We start from the raw sequence: 23,412 nt of genomic DNA, 5'->3' as shown, positions 1-23,412 counted from the left end.
GCATATCCTTGAAAAAAAACAAATGTGTTTGGGTTGCTTTCCCCTTTAAATATGACAAGTGCACTGCTCACAAAGCACATGACCAGAGCTCACTAGTAGTGAGAGCTTTCCAAGCACGGCTTTTGTTTGAAGGCAGGCGTGCCCATGCTCATTAGCACATACTCTTTTAAGGCCAGGGCCATGTTAAGGCGGTTTAAGCTTGGCATTGTTTTGGCTGAAGACACTCGCACCAGATATTGTTGACACGACGCGCGCCTTCCTTGTAATTCCCGTACACAAGTGATAGGTTTAGGGCCGCTTCAACATGGTAGAATTTTGTCGGCTCTTATTATTTGCCTTTGTCTCGGATTTAGCTGTACCACAGAGATTAGCAGCCCCATCCCCATTGTTTTGAAATGTTCATGAAATCCCACAGAAAAAAGTAAAGGGGATCTTGGATTAACAGTTCCTGCATGCAATATAGGCAGAAAAGCAGGCAAAGAGAGAGCGCTTTCTTACTGGACTTCCAGACAATCACCTTACCTTGCTGTATGGATGCCTCCCACCAGTCTAGGCCGCACGTCTTCAACGCGGTTGCCCACGTGGATCAGCGTGTGTCGGCGTTGATCCCGACATTTTCTCACCCTCTCTCTTCAGCTTCCCTTGCTTTTGTCTCGGCTTTTGCAGCCTGCCACAATGCCCCTAAAGAACGAGCACAAATAAGTATTAATAAAAGGGACAGTGGACGTTGTTGTAGACATATTTTCCAGGAAAAAAAAAAATCCAGTCGCAATCCTTCCCTCCAAAATTTTTCTAGCTAGGCTAATTCTATTGCAGTGACTAGCTAGGAAATGAAAAACCACAGACTTGGCATTCTATTGTATACAGTATATCCGAGTTCTCTGTAAGGCTGTATGCATTGATAGCAGCTTGTAAAAGCACTAAACGGTGATAACAGCTTTGGCAGCTGCACATATGGGACTACACACGTTGTATATACACACACAAATTCTCAAAGAATATCATCTGCTTTCAACCAACGAGGGGGCGCGAGCAGGAAATCTGTTAAGACACAAAGAGCTTTTATTTTTTTTTAAATAGTTCCCGGTTGATACTAAATAAAAACAAATCAAACCGTGGAGTTGTCTCTTTGCTGATGAGGTCGAGTATTTTCAGGAAAACTAAACGCTTCATTGATATGGAGCACTTAGGGCCTTATTTTATCAGATACTTTCAATTATAAATCCTGATTTCCTGTGTCTATGTATCAGACATGATTGTATGCCGATTAGTCTCTTATCCAAAACTGAGATAGGCCCAGTTTCCCAGTGACGCTGAACAGACTAAGCGGTATAATTCATATATGTAGCCTATTGCACTTTTTAGCTGCACCCTCTGGTGGAGAAGATAATCGCAATGTGACAACTTACCCGTGTGACAACAAGCCCTGGTCTCCCTTATATTTCTTTCATTGTTTTCATTGTTTATAATGTCTGTCTTATTACTTAATATTCATGACAGGATGCACAGCCATTTATAAATGCATGCATGTGACAATGTTTATGTGTGCTGATTCATGTGTGTGCGAGGGTTTGTGCATGCCCACTGATGCGTATCTCTCCAGGTACAGTGGTAGCCTCCAGGGATGAGGAGGTGTTAGAGGTGAAGGCGGGTAATCCACTGCTGCTCCATGGTGGTTGTGATGGTACTGCCTCAGGCTCTGAGCCCTCCCAGGCCCGTACCATTGCCAAAACCCAAGCTGGACCCAGTGCTGGGCACTCAGGAGAGGTTGGAGTACAAGCAGCGAGGACTGTAATGGGCAGAGAGAGCACTGTCAAAAGTAATGCTCGGATTTTATTCATTTCTATCTTTCTTTCACAGTTGAAAATCCACAAGATGTGTCCTAGTTGAAATGAGGAAAAAGTATATCGCAGAATATCAGCTGCTAAAAAACATGATTCATGTAAACCTAATATGAATGAAAACAACGTCAAAAGACGAATCTGAAGGCCTGTCTAAACGCATTTTTTGAACAATGAAAAAGTAAAACTACTGTATAGTGATAATAGTTATTCAGTATAGTCAATAGCATATATACGTTTATAATGTAAAATTAGAGAAGGGTGTGGAAATGTTTTAGTGCATTTCAGGTTGATAGGTGACAGGTGCTAACAGTCTAAAAATATATTTATGACATGTCCACACCTCCAAAAATATGTGTACTAATGCTTCAGGATGTGTTGTAAGAGTTAATGCTTTCCTTTCGCAGTAAAGACATCCGAGGAGATGGTCGCCCGCCATGCTCGGCTGCCGAGGGAGCGCGCGCGACCTGACATGATTACGCTTGGCAGCCTTTCACTGCAGCAGGTCAGCTACAAAGCTACAAAGAGGAATATCTGTGTCATCATCCCATATTCACCAGCGCATCAGCCACGTCCATTATGCTGCGTATCCGGCTTTAGCTAATGGACAAAGACCATGCGCATGTACATTTATCTGTTGCTGTCAGTGTGTAAGTTTCTGTCCTTTTTATTCGCCCACTTACTGTACGTACTTCTTTGCCCCACTTTTTCTTCAACTGCAACTATTTATAATTTGCTACATCTCATTCCCAGCATTAGTCTGAAAGTCTCCTGGATGCACTCAAGTAAAAAGCACTTACTAGATCATGCACCCAAAGTACCTAAATAGGTTGAATAGCTTCAAAATATACTGTTCAAAAAACGCCAGTGACCAAATGTGTGTTCTTTGTCCACTGGATGGTTTTGATTCCTGGTTCATGGAGGATTACAGCAGGGCCATGCCATTATCATTCTGCCAACTCAATGGTTCATTTGAGGCCATCATGACAAACATCCTTCCATCTATTTTCTATGGAACTTGTCCTCTGGTCACAGCTGTTTTGGAGCCTATCCCATCTGATTGTTGGCAAGTGGCGGGTTTCACCCAGGACTGGTTGCCAGTCAATTGCAGGGGCACATATGGACAAGTCTAATCTAGTCTAGAAAGTCTTCAGTTAACCTAACACGCCTGTTTTGGGGCTGCTGATGAAAATGAAATATAATAAAAATACATGTGTATCTGTTTTTTGAGGAGCAGGATAAATAGTAAGCAGTTATGAGTAAATTTGATTATCCTTGGCATCTCAAACGATTACATACTTCCAGTTGGGGCATACGGAACCTTGCCGACATAATCTTGTTAAAAGTGTGAAATGCACGTCGGTCTTCTCACAATACATGGATTTCCCACCATTGGGTGCTGAATTCCACTGCCCCCCCCAGTCAATAACATTAAACAAGTAATTGTTAAAGGCAATGACATTTCCTGTCGGGCCCCGGCCGATCTGAGTGGCTCCTGCCTTCAACGGGAATTTGCCCCATCCAATATGGCGGCCGCATTAATGTGGATGGGGCTCAGAAAGGTTTCTACAGCGTACTTAGTTTTGCCGTCATATTGAATTGTAAACTCATTTCAAGATATTTCGAGAGGAGAACATGGAGCCTGGGGCACATGGATAAGAACAGGTATGGTGCATTTATGGCCTTATGCTTAGATTTCTCAACAAAATTATAGATAGGCTACAGTGAAGACGAGTCGCTCTTGCAGGCTGGCTTAAGAAAGACATTGGCTGTATTGCGATGTCAAAAAAAAAAAATCCATTATTTAAACCAAAATTTGATAGGTTCTTCCTAATCAAGTATGACACAACTGGACAAAGATTCATTGAGTGTTTCTTTGAGCAATCTTGTAAAATCGTAGCTGCCCTACCGCTGTGGAAAGGCTCATTAATAAACTAAAAGTGATGATCACTTTTGCACAACATTGTAGATATTTATTCTAGTGGAATCTCAATGTTTGTGTTGAAACTTCCTGTTACATTGTCATTCATATTTGTTTCATTGACACTCAAGTTCTATGGCAAGTGTTTATTTTCCTGCTCAAGCAAACTAGAGCATGACTGCTTCCTATTTTCCAACTGCGCTTTTGTGCAAGGATGAACAAGCATGAAGATCCTGAGCTAGCCAAACATTTTCTTGCACACTATCAGCCGCAACAGAAATGGAGCGAATACAAGAACATCGTTGGTATTGTGTACGGGAATGTAGATTGCAAAGACACCCCGACATTTACATACATACATAAACAGATTGCAGAACTTCTATCCAATGTATATTTAGTCATAATCTCACTTGAAAGATGAGTAGGAGTATTGTCATTCAGGAATGTAAAGTGAGTGTAATTGGTTAAAAAATGGTCTAACAATGTCTCGCCGTCACTTAGGAGTCAAAAAAGAAGTTGACTCATCCTCCGTTACTGGATAAGCAATGGGTTATCTCAGTGTTGGGATCAGTGTTATCTCATTCTCCCGTGATATTTATGCACTCCACTACTGTTTCCACACCCACTTCTACATTCAAACTGCATTATCCACTAGAGATTTTACATCTATTCAAAAGAAAATAATTGTGTTTTTCTTCCAAGGCTATTCTTCCATAGAAAGACTCTAAAAGCAGAACGATGCCGTCACTTAACAGCATCAATGTGTCTATAAGGCCCGTGTGAATGTGCTGACTGGATGCAAACTCACAGTCATGAAACGCAACATGTCTTCAGGGTCTAGCCTGGTATCGATTCACTGCAGATTGCAGGAGAGTTCATTTCTTTTGCTCAACTCTTCCATTGTGTGCATGTCAATTTACAGCACGCTGCTCTGAAGGCACCGTTGAAGATGAGCAAGTGGGCAAAGATGAAGAGAAGGCTGACGGATGTCTTCAATGGGAGTGTAAAAGTAAGGCCTGTGTTGATGTAACGGATCTTGCCGCACTGTTACTTTTTATTTGGAGTTTTGTATGTTTGACAACTTAATAAGATCAACGCATTTGAGATGCATTTCGAAAATGTGGTTAAGAAGGGAAACCAAAATTGTAGATGCCATTCTATACCACTGCATTAAAACTAGTAACTACAATAATAAACATAAGGGTAAATAAATCGCTCTCCATCAAAGTCAAAGTGAATGTACCTTTTTGATACAGTTAGATCCTAGCAAGTGTCAAGAATATACATTGTTAGATGAGGTATCTTAACCAAAATGGATGGATGGTTCATGCCATCTCAATCAAAACAAAGTGATTAACGCTAATACAATAATGGAAAATGTATAAATATAATGAATGAAAGGTGTCTCCTCCAGGTATATCCTTATTCGTGGCTTGTAACAGTACTGTTCTCGTTCAAGTATAAATGGTCAAAACGTGTATTTTGGGAATCCTACTGCATTATATTATTATATTTACTTTGGCAGTATTTTAGCACAAGGCCACTGATTGTCCATCCAAATGCCAATTAAATTGTCAATTAGTCTTCTGTTTGTTGTGTTACTAGAACCTCTTGACTAAACTAGAATTGAATACAAATCTCATCCAAACATTAACGAGTCGAGTCTATCGGACAATTAAATCATTTTGGTTTATAATGCCGATGCCTTGATATCTTAAAAGGTCCCCTATCCAAAAAACCACCGCGAGGAGGCTGTGCACACACAATCCAGATTAAACACAGTCGCCCACTGGTGAGTCCATTTCATTTTCATATTTCTCTCCATTTGTACAACTGATGTCACATCATCATTACTCGTGTGAAAAGCATTTGTATTCTCACTGACGTTTGAGAAAGCGTGTAATCTTATAAGTCTTGCACGTGCATTGCATTGTGGGTAGAGGATCGCTCCGGGCCGCAGAATTGTGTCCATGTCGTTGGGCTTGCAGGCGCATCAATTCTTTGCCCGTCCACTTGAAGTCAGAGATCACACGTCACATCTCGTAGCGAGCGCCCTGCAGGCAATCAGCTCAGCATGTTTTTGTTTTTAAGTAATTATGGGCTAGCATGGCGGCTGACATAATAGAATCAAGTAACTACTGTGCGCATCAGGATCTTCTCTTGTGTTTAGCTGTTTTATGGGTGGGTGGTAGTTGGACACCAGCCCTGTCAGATGAATGTAGTTCGGAGTTTAGCGCGGTGACCTCCTCTCGACAGCTTTGAACCCAGTAAATTCCTTGCGATATCAATGGTGGGTGGCTATTAGACACGGGAGACTTTCTACGCATCACCTAGGGCTACATCTGCCTGGAATTGAATCAGAAATGATTTCACTATTTCTCTCGCCATGCCCATGAAAGGAAAAATAAAATAAGAGGGGAGACATGGAGGTGACTTGTGTGTGTGTTTTTTTTTGGTTTTTTTGTGTAACAAATGTGCAATTCATTTGTTGCCACTGTTTCTGATTTAATGGAGGTTGAGTAATTGCATTAGAAGGCACATTGTGCCTTGTTGTGAACTGATGAAAGCACATGTAATACTTTTGATAGGCAAACAGAGACGGCGGGGAAGGATAGAAAAGAAAGAGCCAGTGCCTGCCTTTGAAGCGGAGCGTTTCTTTGTCAAATTATCCCTCTTTTTACTCGCATCTTATCCCCAGTCACAGGCAGGCCAGGGCCCCTGTGATATTGCTTTATTTTGAGGAATTAAGAGACGTAGCGAGGAGACAGAGCGAAGCAGCCGCTTATTACATTACCTCTGATAAGATTGAAAGGCTGAGAAAGGGAGCAAGAGGAGGAAAGAAGAAGTGTTTTGTTGTGTTCTTATTAGATTGCGCTGCTGTTGGCTACAGAGTCAAACAACAGAGTCCAAAATGCAGGTTTCTAACAGGGTTATCTTGTTGCTTTTTGTCCGTGTGGTGTGCATGTAGCAGCAGCAATACTCCTGAAAGCCTGTCCCACCGAGAGGTGGGAGAAGGCCAGGAAGCGATGTCCAAATATGGACGGATGACTGAACTCCCAGAATGCTCCTCTTCAGTGTCCCGATGCCAGGTGGTAAGGTCTATTTCCACATGAACGTGGATTGATAAAAGGATTTCCCTCCTCACCCCTTTTCGACCTTATCTTTGTCTAAGTAACCCTACGAAGGGATGTCAGAACATTAAAATTATATACCGCATCAAACTGGAAAGTGCACTGCTTGGTGGAAACAGTTTCCAACTGGCAACAAAGACAGAAAGTGTAATCACTAGGAAGAATATATTGATCCTGAATTGTTTAGAGATTGCCAACACAGCAGGGATTATTTATTTAAAACACTCAGTTGATGTAATTGCAAGAAATCATACGAAGGAAGACAGGGCATGTAAAACTGCAGGTGCATTTCCGTTTCATTACAAGAGGCAAAGATGGTCCACTACTGGAGCAAATGACCTCCCCTCGTGCTTTGTGGCAGATTCCTCTGATATGTTTGCGGTATCGAAGGAGGAAAAGGTGGGAAAGTAGGAGAGAAGAGGGAGAAAGAAGAATGTGGAGCTTCGGCAGGATCATCAGCAGCTGTGGGAGGAGTGTGCTGTTGTGTTGCATGTGGGGATGAGGCTGCCGTGCCACCATGCTGGCTTAAAGATGTAATGAATCTTCAGTCGGGGGCTTTCCTTCCAGGGTGACAACTGGCTTTGAGGAAGGTTGTAAATGCAGGGGAGATTGTGGTATAATTCCTCAGACTGGCGTTTGTGCCCCCCAGTCACCATTCGATTATCTCCCAAATTGCTGTGTTTCACTGAGATAAAGATTTTTTATGGCTTGCTGACTTGAAACAACCGGCACAGGCAGAATAGGGCGCAGAAGAGGGAGAGGGGAAGAGAGAAAGAGCGAGAGAAAGCAATGGCCAAACCTGCTACGCATAGTAATTTCCTTTGGTAAATGACAAAATCTTTGTTTAGATGACATTTCCCGAAAATGACTGCGGCGAGATGAATCTGAAATATGAAATGCCACATTTGGCATGCAAAACTATGAAAATGTATTTCTGTGCAAAATTCATGGAGGCATTTAATTTAGAACGTGTTTAATAACTATGGCAGCCTGCATCAGTAATCCTGCCCGGAGGTCCCAAAAAGATTGTCATATTTATTCTCTCCTTTCTTCACCCCCCTCCTTCATTCCAAAGCCAAATTTTTTTAAGGGTAAATGTTCATTGTTAATTAAGATTTACTAATTAAAATGAAAATAATTAACGAGAAAGCTTAAGCTCTGAATATTAGCCCATACTTCGAAAGAAAGGAAGTTTTTGTATGTGGCGTTTCCTGTCTCTATTAAGAGTGCATTTTTGTGATCAGTCAATGTGTGCAAAGCCTCGAGAAGATATGTCGGCGACAGGGCGGCGGCTTGCCAGCCAAAGCATGGAGGATCCCTCTGTGGAGCCTTTGATCTCATCTGTAGGAGTGCTGTAATGTTACGGCACTTTAGGCACCACTCAGGCTCGCGGCAAACAAACCACGTCTGATATAGAAAAATTGGCCCACTTCACCTTTTGCCTTCACCTTGCTGTCTTTTGCAGACGTGTGGGCCAGTTAATAACAATAGCTCCTAAAGACATGCATGTGCAAATTGAAGTGTGATGCCATTTTATTGTCATTCCTTTGCTCCTTTATTCTTTTTTCCTCCCCCTCCTTCTTTCCTCCTCTTTTGTAGGTGTGGGGGTTTGACGGCCTCCGTCACCTCCTCCCATATGTGAGATGTGTGGGCTAAACCACTTTGCCATCAATTCTACTAATTTCACTTCTGTCCAAATAGTTTGTTGTTGTTGTTGTTGTTGTTGTTTTAGTAAGCAAAGAGAGAGAAGATTGCGGAGCATTACTGCGGGGCTCAGCACACCACTTGCACAAATTGACAAAGCAATGAGCGCTGCCTGCAATGGGTGGAGCATTTTTGAGTTGTTAAACTTTGAACCTGTGCTAATCAGCCACCAGATGCTACAGTATCCATTATATAAATTCAAGTATCTGCATCGATAAAACAGTGCCGAAAAGGTATTGATGTGATGTCAATTTCATTGTCGAAAGTAGCGAAGGGTAGAAAATTAATTGACCCAAAAGCATTTTAGCCGTTTACGTTGGGTTACCAACAAAACAGTAAAGTTAGACACTTTTATAGATTTTTCAGTCTGGTCCCAACTGAAATCGAATGGGAAGGACACCAAGCTGGTTTCAAAAAGTACTTGTGTTTGTTGTTATAGATGCACTCAAGTCCAACTCCTCAGCGTGTGGAGGTGTGTGTGCGTTGTCTCAGGGCCACCAGGGATAAGCTTCCCAGAGGCCTCTACAGTGTCAGTGTGAGCCTTCACAGCCATCTTGGGGGCCCAGCTCTTGTCTGGAATAATGACAAAGGGCAACAGGAGTGGATGGCATCCACCGACCCGATTGAACACCAGGGCTACTTCTACAACATAAACCTGCACATTAACCAGGATCTCTTCATGGTGAGAACAAATCATTAATAAACGAAAAAAAAAAAAGGACTTTAATCTGATGAATGGTACATATGAATGAATGATTCCTAACTGCCATGTTTTTTTTTTTTTTCTAGCTATGTGTAAATACTAGTGCCTTAACATAACTGTTTGGTTTGCACTCAAGCATTGCGATTCACAGATAAGACTTGCATGGCTCAATGAGAATTGAGAGATCTTCTCTGGCAGGTAACAGTGACATGTTGCCTCCATATCCTCTGTTGACACTAATATGTTTTTTATTCAAGCAGGGAAAAGACAGAATGGGGTGGTTCATTTTAAGACGCCTTTATTTACATTATGCTTGGCGAAGTTGCCTTGAAAGCGTCTTACTCTCAGATGTCTGCATGATGAAAAAGAGGCATAAATGCAAAACATGTGCTGCCTCTGCAGCGCTGACACTGCATGGGAAACGTGCTCTATTCTATTGATGGGAAACTCAGTGAAACATCAGAAGCTTCAGTCCTGACTACAAACAACCTTTTTGTGCTAATGTAGCCTAGCCACACAGCACCGCGCATTATATCTAAAGTCATCGTCCCATTTCTCGCAGTTTCATCATTTGCAGTGAAGATAGAGTGGTTTTCTCAATGTGAAACGCTCATGAGAAGTTCTATCACTGCAAAAGACGGCGTATATGAAAATATGCCATGCATAGCCTCCAGGTTTTTCTCTGGGGTTTTGCCATGAATAAAAGAACAACTTTTCAACATGACATTTAACCCGTGCATGTAAATCAAAACCGATATCAATTATTCATTTAAATAAGGAAGTCATGTTTTATTGGAATGAAAATGAAGTAGAAATGTATTAAAAAATGCAAGTGTCTTCTCTGTCTGTGTGCATTGGGACCAAATTGTGCTGGATTTGGATATGGGTTGATGGGAATTGCAGAAAAGTTTTGCAGAACTGGTATATGCTGGCCTTACACTGTATACATTGTAGGGTTGGGGTGATCTCTGGCACAAGCGGGCTGTGGACTCGATAACTCGTGGGAATTGCCAAATTGTACACATCTCTGCCATTGTTACATTTGATATGACGTTACATTTAATGTTTACATCTTCCTGGGGAAATGTAGCATCTGAGAATGCTAATTTGCTTTGCTTTTGTGATCACAAAAGTAGCTAAACTACTGAAAATAAATTTGATGTTGACATTGAGAAATATACGATGAGTTCAAAAATGCACACCGAGGCTGCTCGGCTCCACTCTCAATGGTTTGGAAACTCAGAGCATTGTTTGAATGAAATGAAACATTTGCACTTTAAGACTAGTTAGTATGTAGGATTGAATATCAGAAGGCGCCTGTAATTAAAAAGTAAGTAAAACACCTGCAAACGAAAAGGGATCATAGCATTTGTGATTCTGAATTGTGCTAAAGAGGGACTTTGCACAGTGTATTCATGTCTTAAAGTGCAATATTTTTGGAATAATAGCAAAAATCTCAACTCCTTAAATGTATCTTTTTGGGAAAGCGATTAAAGATAATGGAGAAAACCCATTCCCAACTACTTATAACATCTTAATTTGAATTATGTTTTATATGGAGAAAAACATCTACAGTATAGGTTGCCAAAGCTTTGAAAAATCGGTTTTGATGGTCAACAACGACAGCCGGATGAAACGTCTTGTTTGGTTTATTCAGTGACGTACGTACAGACCTTGAAACAGAAGTTGAAGGGTTTCTCTTCATATTATGATATTCACTCGAAAGGCCTCCGCTTGCTGGAGCATTCAGCAAATGTGGACACTGTCAGTATACTTGTGGGCGTATTCACAGAGCATCCAGATTAGATTGTCTCCTACTCCCATCAAACATAAAGAACGGGGTAAAAACTGGCACGAAGTGAATACAGACCTGGGATCAGATTCAGAAGTAAAAAAAAAAAAAAGGTTTAAGTACAGCACGGTAAACGGCTCATGACACTCACGACTCCTCCCCAAAGCTATTGAAAAACCTGTTGTTGTTGTCCTCATTGATGGCAGTGAAACCACTGATCAGATTTGTATGACTATCAGGGCTTTCTTGGATGTTTTCGTTCTCCTGTCAGCCCACACTATAGCGTGCGATCTTTCCGAGGGCTCGCAAAGCTTTCTAAGAGGAAATGAGGAATTAGTGATAGTAGGAGGAAGCCAGGAGCTTATTTTTCTTCCCCCCCCCACCCCATCTCTTTTTTTCATGCACTCTTCACTTTGCGCATCTGGGTTTGCATTTAGACAGAAACAGAGTCACTTCAGCTGGCGAGTGGGAGCGAAACAATCAGGCCTGCCGTCTTTGTTCTTTTTTTTAAGCATAGGGAAGCTATACAAAAGTTTTAAGGTTAAGAGGATTTGAGATTTGGGATCCCCAATGTTCATTCCCCACCCCTCCTACAGTCTGCTTTTATGGTCACTAAGAAAGTATTCAACACACATGCATGATAATCACACATTTGGACTTCTATAATGTCTTCATACATAACGTTCTACCCTCCCACTGGCTAAGGCCACGTTTCAATCTACCACAGACAATAACATAGCCGCAAATAGGTTAGCAGTTTTACAGTCCGTTTGCAGATTTAATGACTTTTACAAACTGTGTAACACTAATTGCCAACCGCTTCAACACAATTAATTGTATTTATACTCATCATATAAAACATAAGTGGCTATTTCAGTGGATACTCTGTCAAACACAATGCTGGTTGATTTGTTGGGATCCATATACCTTTTTCTATACTGTTTACTGACATTCAATCACAGGACAAATAGCGAGAGACAAACATTCCCACTGATATCAAGGGAAATAGAAATAATATGATCCACGGTCAGTCACCATCATAAAACATTAAACTACAGGGGCGTATTCAACATTCTTTACAGTCACACAAATGTAAAACCAGCAAACCAATGTGTTTCAAATGTAAACCAAAACAAAAAACACTTGACAACACATATAGCACCCGAGTCTTACATCTTTAAATAAAACTCGGATTGCTCCCAGTGTATATTCTCCTTCTCCTAACGCACCTTGTTGGGGATGGTCCATGTCACACAAATGGGTATTTATATAGGTAATATTCCTCACAATATATGAATAATATAAAATAACCAGTATGATATTAAGTCGTAAATTTGTGTCCTGAATCAGACAGTAATACCTGTCGTTTTACCAAGTGTACACTAAAAGCAAAGAAGGGGGGATGAAATGTGATTCATGCAATAAAGCGCATCCTTGATGCTTTCCATTTCAACTAATAAAATGATTGAATATTTTCACCTGGTGATGGATGAAGTGGCACACAACTCACTGTCAGTTCATTTTTTTACACACGCTCCATTCTCTGGGTGAATAAGAATGCATGTGTTTGGCATGGGGTGTGATAACCACTAACGCTATTAGCCTCATGCAAGATAGCCTTAATATCATCAGGGGGATTGACGGTTGCCTTCGTAGGCTGCAAATTCAGTAACTGTCAGCTCGTAGGCTCCATCGACCATTGTCACTTTGTGTTTGATGCTGACGGCCTTTATCACGCCAACATCTCCATTTTGGAGAGAGTTGGACGGGTAGGAATGACAGTTAAGGAGGCTCGCCAAAAAAAAAAAAAAAAAGAATAGCAAGGAAATAAGTTAAAGGAGGATTCAAGACTAGGATGTAGATTAAGTGGACCCCTGAGGGCTGCTTTTACTGTTGTTACCTTCTGTCTGTCATTGGCGTTGTGGGTGAGAGCAAGTCTGTGCATGTTTACTTCATTAGTACTGCATTAGCAAATGCACTGCGTGCATATGTGTGCTTACGTTGCTGGATGCACCTGCAGGCATGTGTATTCATCTGCATAAATTCAAGAGTGTGTTTGCCCTGCTTTCTTTCTGCAGATCTTACCCCCTGCCTGTGAGATTCTCCCTTCCATGGTCCTAATATTCCAACTGACTGCATCACCAGCACAAAGTAGCTACATGAAGTCTGTTCTGGCTTGGGGGGCGTTTCCCATTTGCGGACCCAGCCTTGGCCTGGTTGAAGGCAGGTATGTTAGTGGAAGTCAAATTAAGTGTAGCATTTGGACATCTTCCCCATTCTGTCACCCATCTAGCCATTCATCCATCCTATTTGTATCCTGCCTGACCTAATTAGAAACTCGAATTTGTCCCGTCTGACTAACTAGAGGTGGACTGATTTGCAGTCAATTCCAGTTCACATGCAAGTATAACACAAATGAAAGAGTCACATTCAACAATTTTGGACAATTTAGAGTCTTTAATAATCCTGACATGCTTGTTTTTGGAATGTGGGTGGAAGCAGGAATACCCAGAAAAAAAAAAACAAAACATGCAAGCGCAGGGAGAACATGGCAAAGTCCACATAGAAAGACTTGAGCAGATATTTGAACCCCAAAACTGAAGTGTGCAGGCATGCAAATCATTCAGTCACAATGCTGCCGCTTGTCACCCGTTTGACCTCATCCAAAACAAATAGCTATTGTTTCAAGTAAATGTCCTAACTTCTTACTGAACCAGGTATAAAACCCCACTGCTGAGAGGAGAGCCTAGCACACAAGTGGACCAGTTTCAGAAAATTGAAGCGCTCATCTCCTCTGATCTAGATAACTGGCTGTGCAACATGTACTTTCAGGTGGGCAGGTCTATGATACCACTTTAACTTTTGTATTAGAAAAGTGAAAAATGTCCTCCCAAAAGGATATATGCATTTGATATTTTACCCTTTCACCTTTTTGACTGTTTATCCCATTGAGTATTACCAGTCATTGCCCAACTTGTCTTTTAATTTCTCTAAAAGATTACTGTATGAATTGTCACCATATTTGCGCACAAGGCAAAAAAATGTGGTTGATATTGAATTAAAGTGTCACCATTTCACACTGTGACAAATACTAATTAAGGCAGCTTGATCACTCGTACCTGTATTGTAATTACACACACGCTGCTCTCCCGCAAATAATGGTGATGCAGCTGCAGATGACAGTGCAAGAGAGTATTCAAACTCAGGTGTGTAGATGTAGTTCAAATGAATATACTGCATTCACTTGTTCATTGTTTCAGATAAGGAAACTCCCACCAGGTGTATCTGGGGCACCAGAGTGCTCCATCACCCTACAGATGCCGCCTTTAAACACCCCTGTTACGCTCCATCCTGCTGTCCAGCACCGCCAACTGCCAGGCCAGGCTCCTTCCGGGTCCAAACCTGATCCACAACCAATACATCCCCAGTTGAACCTGCTTCATGCTGGCCCCAGCAGTGGGGCAGGAGAACCTGCCATGGTGCGTTCACCCCAGGGCTCTCCCCTCCACCTGTCAGCGGATTCTGCTTGCTCTTCGTCTTCTCTGCCAGGTAGGGGTTTAATGTTTACTCCCCCCTCCCGACTATGCCACAGTGGGAAGAAAATGTCACCCTAATGTCACTAGAAGTGTCAATGGAAGAATGGCAGTTTTCACTCAGTGGTGTATGAGTGCTGGAGGGCAGGGATGGGTAGAGACAGTGGGCAAAGCTTTCTCAGAAATGATGCCAGAAAAACAGTGGATACACAGAAGCATAAAAAATAAAAACCTAACCAAATATTTGAACGGTTACTATTATGGGTGACAGTCCTGACTTAACACGCAAAGAACCTCTGCAACATATAAAATGCAAAAACGTGTTTGGTAAAAAGTGGTAACGGAAATCTTGTTCAGGTAGGTTTGCTCATGCCACCATTGATGCGGTTAACCCCTAATCCAATCACTTTCCAAGTTTTTCCAAGCAGTTTTTATCAACTCTTTCCTAGATGGATTTGTGAAACAGTCCATGTGGCGTTTCAGGTTAGCAGTGAAGATTAAAAGCAAAGTGTTCCACAGGCTCATTTGGTATTGATCTTCTGCAACGAAGACTGGGTAGCCTCGTTGTTATTAATACATCCTGCCCTCATCCCGTCTTTTGTGAAAGCGTTGCTCATCTTTATTTAACAGTCCTCAAAAGTTTCTGGCATGTTCTGCTTTAAACATCACACAGGCTTTTTAATTACAAATGAGTTGTGACAGGTCTGCTGGGTAGCACCCTGGCCCATTTTAAAAGTGATGCCGACTGACAGCTCGGCAGTGTTCTCCCAGCACTGAAACATGTGGAAGAAATTGGTCTTTTACATTTCACAGCTTGTCGCTTCCTCCGCCAACTGACCTGTGACCCCCCCACAGAGATCCTAACACCCACAAGGGATATGTCCCCAACGAACTGAGTGGCTTTCTAGAGAGTGCGCAAGAGAGCGTGAAGGAGGGAGGCACTCACGATGAGATTTATGTTCTGCCAACACAGGGCTAGAGGTACCAGGTCTCCACAAACCACATGGCTTCATACGAGCACTGACGCAGATGTGCATGTCAGCACATACAAACATTCTCGTCGGTAGGTGAGAAGGTTGCTTGGGAAGTGAACCTGATCCGTAAGTGAAACAACGGATCAAAAGGTGTCCGGCAAGATCCCTCATTCCCACTGCAGGCTAAGCCAAAGTGACGTTTTCTCCTCATTTGCATGCAGATCTGTTCATGTTGCATTACGTCTGGAGGAAATTCAGGTGTTTATATGGAGAGATTACATCAACATTGAAGGAAGCCATTGGTCGGACAGCTTTAACCGATCTCAAAAATGCTAATCCAACTCAACAAGGAAAAGAGGAAGAAATTATTCACCCCAGTCTTGGAGCTTTTTGTCAAGTCTGAGGGTTTGAGACATTTTCTTCCCATTTTATCCCTCTTTGTTTAATGTGTTCTGTGTGATGAGGGATTTTTCTCATTAGCCATTTGTCTCAGAATATACAGAAGTATATGGAGACCTCTTGTCATGCAATGTAACAAAGCTGAGTATGACAGTACGACTGAAAGTTTGGGTTCCTGAGGCTGAAATTGAATTAATCCCCGTGGAACAAAAAAGTGTGAGGTGTCTCTTTCAGAACAAAACCTGACATCCCAATCTAAGAGTGTAACTGGCATGTTTCAACCCCCTTTAAAAAAATCTGGAGATGATTAAATGTTATTGTGTAATGATATCTTTTTGGGATTAAATGTCTCAGTTGACTCATCCAAGCATGATGGAGAGTATTTGGCTTTTTTACTTGAAGATTAGCTGGAGGCACTTTGGGTTAAGTGACCTTTCCCATTAAATGAATGATCCAGTTACATCGGGTTTGTTTGAACCTAAATGACTAATTAGATTAGCATCTTGTTTCGTGATCGCCATTAGTGGATCACTATGAGGGTGCAGATGAATCTGCCGCGATTCGCAGCTTCTTCGTTTTTCTGCACTGACAACCCCCCCGCCCCCGACCCCCGTTCCCCACCGCCGCCCTGACCACCATTAAAACAACCATCCCCTTGAGCAGTCAAAGCATGTCAAGGTCTACAGTTTGAAGATGTGTTATCCTCTGGAATGCTCCCATTCATCATCATTTTAAAACACAACTTACCCTCACAACAGCCTTCCTGATAAAGTCAACAATATAGTTCCTAACCATGTCATTCATAAACATTATAGTGTTACAAACACCCACTACTTCATTAGGTACACCCAGACACTGTAATGACATCAGTTACAAAGTCATATAAAAATTAAGTCTTAACTTGCAAATATTTGTCCATTCATAAATTAATTTGCATGCAACTTTGTGGAAGTGTGGCACATGTTGACTACATTTGGGCATTTGAGTCATAATGAAATCTTGTGTCCATCAATTTCCTGTAACGCTGGTCTTAATAGAGTCATGGGTGAATTGAAACCTGCCCAAGCAAACCTATCCTCAACTACTGGTCACAAATAGACTAAAAACCGTTCACATTCACATCTATAGACAATTTAAAATCTTTCATTAACCAAACATGAATGTTTTCCTCAAGTCGGTCTCAAGCAAAATGAATTTATTTTCAGAAAATACAATGATAAGATCCCATTGTCTAACATCATCCTCCATAGAACAAGAAGTGTCCATATATACGGACGGACAAATTAACACAAATCTCTTTATTGTTTTCAATCTTGCCCCGGGTCTGCGTCAATGCCTTTCGAATGTACCTTTGCATAACTAGCAGTGATATATTAAAATAGTAGTAGGAGAGTGCATACGGTATGTGTCACAAAACTGCAAGTGCCAAAAATCATCATCATCAAAGTCATCATTTCTAAGAGAAATGTAGAGAACCCAAATGCAGGGAGGCAGGAGATGCAGGGTGCACTGAACAAAATATATTTTAACACAAAATCAGATTAAACAAGGTCCCGAGAAATCCAAAACTCAAAGTAACAAATAAACACTAGGAAACACAACACTGGGAAAAACAAAACAACATGACAGCGACAAGGACGGAACGAAAACTAGGAACTTAAATACCGGTATACAGACGAGACAACGAGGAACACCTGGACGAGACACACAAGATAGGAGGGAGCTGATTGGTTAACACAAGGGACTAGGATGACAAGAATATGTGGAAACAAAACCTAACTAGGAAGACATGCAGAAACAAAACCATATGTAATCTAAACAAAAACAGAATCATGAGAGTACACCTCCCTCAAGGGACGGATCCCAGACGTCCCAAAGTCAACCAAAACAGTTCTCAAACGGGGTGGCCTGGAGGTGGGTACAGGGGCCAGTCTGGCGAGTGTCCGAGAGACAAAACATGGGGTGCATAACAGGACCAACTACCTAGTGGCGGCCGCAGGCCGTGCGCCGCCGGAACAGGGAATGGAGGGCGGCTGCAGGCCGTGCGCCGCCGGGAGAGGGAACGGGTGGCAGCCGCAGGCCGTGCGCCGCTGGAACAGGGAATGGGTGGTGGCCGCAGGTCGTGCTTTGCCGGAACAGTAACGGGTGGTGGCCGCAGGCATGCCCCGCTGGAGCCAGGCCAGACACTTGTCCTGCGGGTCCATTTTTGGTCCGATCATTCTGTCATGGTTGAGGAATAGAGGACCCAAATGCAGGGAGGCAGGAGAAGCAGGGCGTACTGAACTAAATATTTATTAACAAAAAAAACAACATGAGGTCCTGAGAAATCCAAAACTCAAAGTAACAAAGAAACATTAGGACACAAAACACAACATTAGGAGGAACAAGGGAGGGAGTTGATTGGTTAACACAAGGGACGAGGATGACATGAATAGGTGGAAACAAAACCTAACTAGGAAGACATGCAGAAACGAAACCATATGTAATCAAAACAAAAACAGAATCATGACAATGTAACTTACAAAAGTGAATGAGGCTGAGTCTCAAAAGAATCCACAGTTATGGACATATTTATACTTATTAATTTTTTTTATCATCGAAATTCTCAGATTTAGTCATAGGGTCATAGTCATAGCCCTTAAAGAATCACAATACTAAAACGAACACAGGCTCAAGGGTGCGTACCTGGTCCAATGCTCCCTCTGGAACTTTGGACAGTCATCAGGCAATTAGGGGCCCAGGTGAGCAGCAACCCACCATTTCAGCGGTCAGCACTGACATACTGATGGGGTCTCGACAGTGTAATGGACCTCGGGCCTTTTCTGTCTCCTTCGCTTGTTTGGGAGCGAGGTTTGTAGCAAGGTACACTCTTTGGTATTTCCACTCTGGAAAGTGCTGAAAGTCTATAGAGAATAATATTAATGATCATCCGTATGTGGGTGCGTCAATGTGTATGAGTGTGTGGATATATGCAATGGTCTTCACACATGCTGGTAGCATAGGGGATTGTTGCTGGCCTTGAGTGCCTTGAGTGCCTGGAGAGGCTGGAGTCGTGGCTGCTCCAGTGCTCCGAGTTCACGGACGTAGCCCTCAGCTGTCCAGGCTGCCTCCGCTTGAATCGTACACGTTAGCCAGTGAGGCCTCACAGAATGAAGCAAAATGCATCATAATTCACGGTGGGCCAAACAGTAGCTGTTTGTTTTTTGCTGGGCTGCTGTCCTTGAATGTGTACAAAGGAGCAAAACATTCCCTCATTATGCATACTGTAGATCTTTAGCTTGTTGTCTACTTGCTCCAGTTTGGATACGATTTTATAGGATCGGTTGTGTAATTTCATGACAAAAAATAGTGGGGCCCCAACTAATTAGATTTGTAAAACACAACAGCTTTTTTTTCTGAGACTTTTTTTGGCCCCATACAGCATTTACCTGTTGTGGTGTACAGCATGAGCCAATATGTGATGTTGTGAGACAGCTAGTGTGCCCTTAAACAGCCAACAGGAAGAGGACGTCTGAAAATATTTCTAAAATCAGTATGAGCATTAACGTAAAACTAATCACTGCTCTGTGTTAAATATAAACATTACACACCAGGAAAAAATAACAGCACCATCTGGTGGGGCATTGTGCAGGCATGGCTACACTAGATTTTTCACAGTTCATATATATATATATATATATATATATATATATATATGTGTGTGTGTGTGTGCGTGTGAAACCTTGCTACCTTGCAACAGTAAGCACCCCAAATGGTTTGCAGCGTCATCCTGTCATAATTAAGTGTTACATCTGTATTGGAATGAATTCAGATTTCAGACTCCTTAAAATCATAACACTAATTACATCCTGACATTTAACCATCAAGGATTTCAGATTTGATATTTGTTTGTTTTTTGTTTTTTTAGCTCTGATATATTTAATTCTGCATAAAGAAAGAAGAAAAGGGGAATTTAATACAGTATGTATTATATAGATGTGGCCACTTTCATGTCGGTGCTAACTTTCACATATAGCGAGATTTTGCACGTATAAAGCTAAGGTTTACTTAATTACAACCTTCAGGCAATGCAGGAACCCCGTTTTAAAATTCTGTGAATGTTAATATGCTAAATAATGCAGATCTCTGACTCTTCAAGCATGAGACACACATCTGGCGGCTTACCATTCAAATTACAGAAAAAAAAAGATGGGGGGGAGAAACACTTCAAAAAGTAATTTTCTGAAGAAAAGACACAGAGAAAACATGTATTATTTAATTCATTTTTTATTATTACTTATCATTTGTTATTGCATACATTAAAATGTGGTAGATGACTGCATCTTTGAAATTCTCTGCAGCTTCACATTTTGACTACCTAGGATGTTTACCGAAACATTTTTACTCCAATAGCATTTTAAATAATCTGATAACACGGTATCGTAATATGTTCACATTACATGTTCAATTTGGGAATTTATGAATCTATTGATAATCTATCCCGGGGAATTTAGGAAAGGGTCCTTCTCCAGGAGACATTTCTGGCAATTTGGGAGCAAAGAGTCATCCTCACAGGGAGAAGGAAGAGGGTGGGATCCACTTTAAGGTAAGAGTGATTTTAAAAGAGAAGTATTTCCACCCTTGAAATGAGCATCCTTCTCCGCTTTTCCCTGCTGTGCCCTTCCCACCTCTTGCTTCACCCCAGACCCAAACACACACACGCACACCCACACATACACGTCCCCAGCCTATTATCTGAGATTTGTCAAAAAGCATTTCACACTAACAGGTATTTCAGAGTCTTCAAAGCCAGTTTTGATCTGCATGACGAGCTAAATTCAGTGAAATCAGCAAAGCCAGGCAGACCTCCCTTTTTCTCTTGTAGCCGCTAGAAAACTCTCAAAGCGCTTTTGCTTTGTGCTCCAGAGGACTTAAGCAAAATGAATCAAAGCGTGCATGTTAACCACCGCACTTTTGAGTTGCGCAATGACTTGCTTTTGCTGCAGCCGTTTGATGGCATTGCCGTTTAAAGTTGTTGGAAACCTATGAGCAGAGCACCCCAAAACTCACTTTATCCACCCTCTCCTGAAGTAAACATGGCCTCACCGACTGCCATTAATCTGTGGTATCCTGTTCAATAAATGAATTTGTTGCTATGAGGTTTTAGTTTCCTGCAGCCTCTAAAGACTGAGCGCCCACCACCCCCCACCCCCACCCCCCTGGTCTTTAAAACCTTGCTAACTCTGTCAAACGTTGTGGTGTGGAACCCAGTTGTCTAATGATTAAGTGGAGTGATCTCCAACCTGCCCCAGCCTGGAAGCACAGGGGATCAAATTTCAACCATTCAACCTGCAGTGCAGGCCTAATTAAAATGAATTTTCTCCAGGCGACCACTTTGCCCACAGGGCAGGAATCCAGCCATATACGAGATCTGCTTTTAAGGTATTGCATTAAATTTATTGCGGGGGGACGCCAGAGAACATTGTGGTTCATATACCCACTGCATTTTTCCCCTCTCTCTTACTCTCTGCTTTCTTTCCCACTCCTTTCCACCTTTTTATTGTGATCATCACTCTGGAATCCAAGCTTTCTTTGGCAAAGATTGCCCTATGAAAACGAATGGAGCTTTTATTGGGCCCTGCTCATTTACTACTTCCTGGGCCTTGGTGTGTCTCAGGAGAGATGGAGAACGAGGGAGATGGAGGAGAGGAGCAGGTTGAAAAGAAGGAAACAGAGAGAGGTTGCAAACGTGGAGCTCATTAGCATACATCAGTATGAGTATTTCACAACTTGAAGCAGAAAGGCACTAAGCCCACCCAAGGGCAACGCGGGGCTGACAGGGCCGGGAAAGCAAGCCGTTAACATGTTGGCGGCTTAACAAATAATATCTGCTCCAAAGTACCTTGGTGAAATATTTAAAGCCCCACTTCCTAACTCCATTTGACTGTGTTTATGATGATGACAGTAAACGACTTGTATGTGGGGGGTGGGAGAGGGGAAGTGTCGGTTCTTGGATATCATATATTTAACGCCACCGTCACTGTGCACACATTTCCCAAACAAACTCCACTTGAATGATGGCGTGCCATATGCGATTTCGCCATCGCTCTCGTCTCGTGTCAATCGCGCAGCTTTTCAGATGCTCCAAAAGCGTCACGCACGCTGTCACTGTCACCGCGTGCATCCCCCGAGATAAATTCAGAGGCCCGCTTCCTGCTTTGCTTACAAATGACGTCTGCGTGTGTTCTCCCCAATTGCCGCTCCTCACAGAAGAAGCCAATCAAGAAGACAAATAGCCGCGGACCCAGCGTGAGCGGCGGCAGCGCAGGCAAGCACAAGATGCAGCCCTCAGTGCAGAACCTCGACGTGGAGGAGATGGAGGGGTACACGTTCTCCCTGCTGTAAGTCTCATTGGAACTTAGCAAATACACTTTATGGACAAAATCTTTGAAAAAATTCATCGGGGGTTGGCCTTGAATCTGAATTCATCATCTTATCAGGATATTTGAATTATATGCTTCCAACTTTGTGCGAACAGTTTGGACAAAAATGTGTTTTTATGCCCCAGTGCATAAAGCAAGGTCAAAAGGGCATGAACTGAAATAGGAGTGTCGCAATTGATGGCTTAATCAATCATTAATCGATTATCTAATTATTAAACGAGCTTAGCTTCTTAACAGTAAATCGTTTCAGATTTCTATAGTCCTTCAAAATAAGATATTTGCAAATATCTGCTTTTACTTTGGAAAACAATGATCAACATTTTTGATCATGTTCCGACAGGTTACGGACCAAACCAGTAAATGAGTTATAATCATTTTGTGGAAAAAATGTAATTGGTTTATTGTATTCCAAGAATAATCATTGTGAATTCAGCAAACCTGATGTAGCCTCAGAAGTGTATATCCAACTATTAGCCCTTTACATTAATCAGTACCCCAAAAAGTAGCTCTCAGTTTCAAAAACTTTGGGGAGTGCAACATCGCTCCCACTCGCGTGATATTTCATTCCTTAAAAACGTTTCAGTCATTTTGCATATAAATGAATGTAGACCCCACATTAGTTTGGCCTCAGCCATTCTCGTATTACCAATCCAAGCCGCGCTCATCTTAAATTTTGGGCTGGAATCGGTTGTTTTCCAGGCCCATTTTAATGTCAAAATTAAGTGACTGAGGTTTTCCTTTTCATCTTAGCTCTCGGCGTTTGATTTTAATGAGAAAAAGGGGATGCGTGAAAAAACAAACAAAGCAGGGGCTGCCGACTTAGATGTATGCCCATGCTGCATCAAAAGAAGCTAAAAGCAAAATGTCCTATTTCAACAACAAAGTACAGTACATAAAGGTATTTTATTATTTTCTGTGAACGCCAACAAAATTAAGGGGAGTCGCCACAGTACCGTAGGGCGAGCGGGAGTTACGTGACGACGCTTACCCTG

General features: G+C 42.0%; 1 protein-coding gene across 1 annotated transcript in view; it reads left to right on the top strand.

The window, feature by feature from the left end:
- The first annotated feature begins 3,469 nt into the window (after nucleotides 1–3,469).
- Nucleotides 3,470–23,412, top strand: part of ofcc1 (orofacial cleft 1 candidate 1) — a 60,710-nt gene continuing 40,767 nt past the window's right edge. Inside the window, exons 1-10 of the mRNA XM_086021208.1 lie at nucleotides 3,470–3,506; nucleotides 4,685–4,771; nucleotides 5,484–5,554; nucleotides 6,731–6,854; nucleotides 9,037–9,279; nucleotides 13,171–13,319; nucleotides 13,810–13,924; nucleotides 14,353–14,641; nucleotides 20,492–20,583; nucleotides 22,248–22,378. Coding sequence (XP_085877334.1) covers nucleotides 4,712–4,771; nucleotides 5,484–5,554; nucleotides 6,731–6,854; nucleotides 9,037–9,279; nucleotides 13,171–13,319; nucleotides 13,810–13,924; nucleotides 14,353–14,641; nucleotides 20,492–20,583; nucleotides 22,248–22,378 — 1,274 coding nt within the window. The 5' untranslated portion in view covers nucleotides 3,470–3,506; nucleotides 4,685–4,711. The remainder of the gene's footprint in view (nucleotides 3,507–4,684; nucleotides 4,772–5,483; nucleotides 5,555–6,730; nucleotides 6,855–9,036; nucleotides 9,280–13,170; nucleotides 13,320–13,809; nucleotides 13,925–14,352; nucleotides 14,642–20,491; nucleotides 20,584–22,247; nucleotides 22,379–23,412) is intronic.

This window comes from Filicampus tigris, chromosome 21 (assembly GCF_054856515.1).
Source record: "Filicampus tigris isolate MCC_2025a chromosome 21, RoL_Ftig_1.0, whole genome shotgun sequence".
NCBI classification, from domain to species: Eukaryota; Metazoa; Chordata; class Actinopteri; order Syngnathiformes; family Syngnathidae; genus Filicampus; species Filicampus tigris.
The sequence above is the reverse complement of the archived record's forward strand: the minus strand, read 5'-3'. Positions and strand labels throughout refer to the sequence as shown.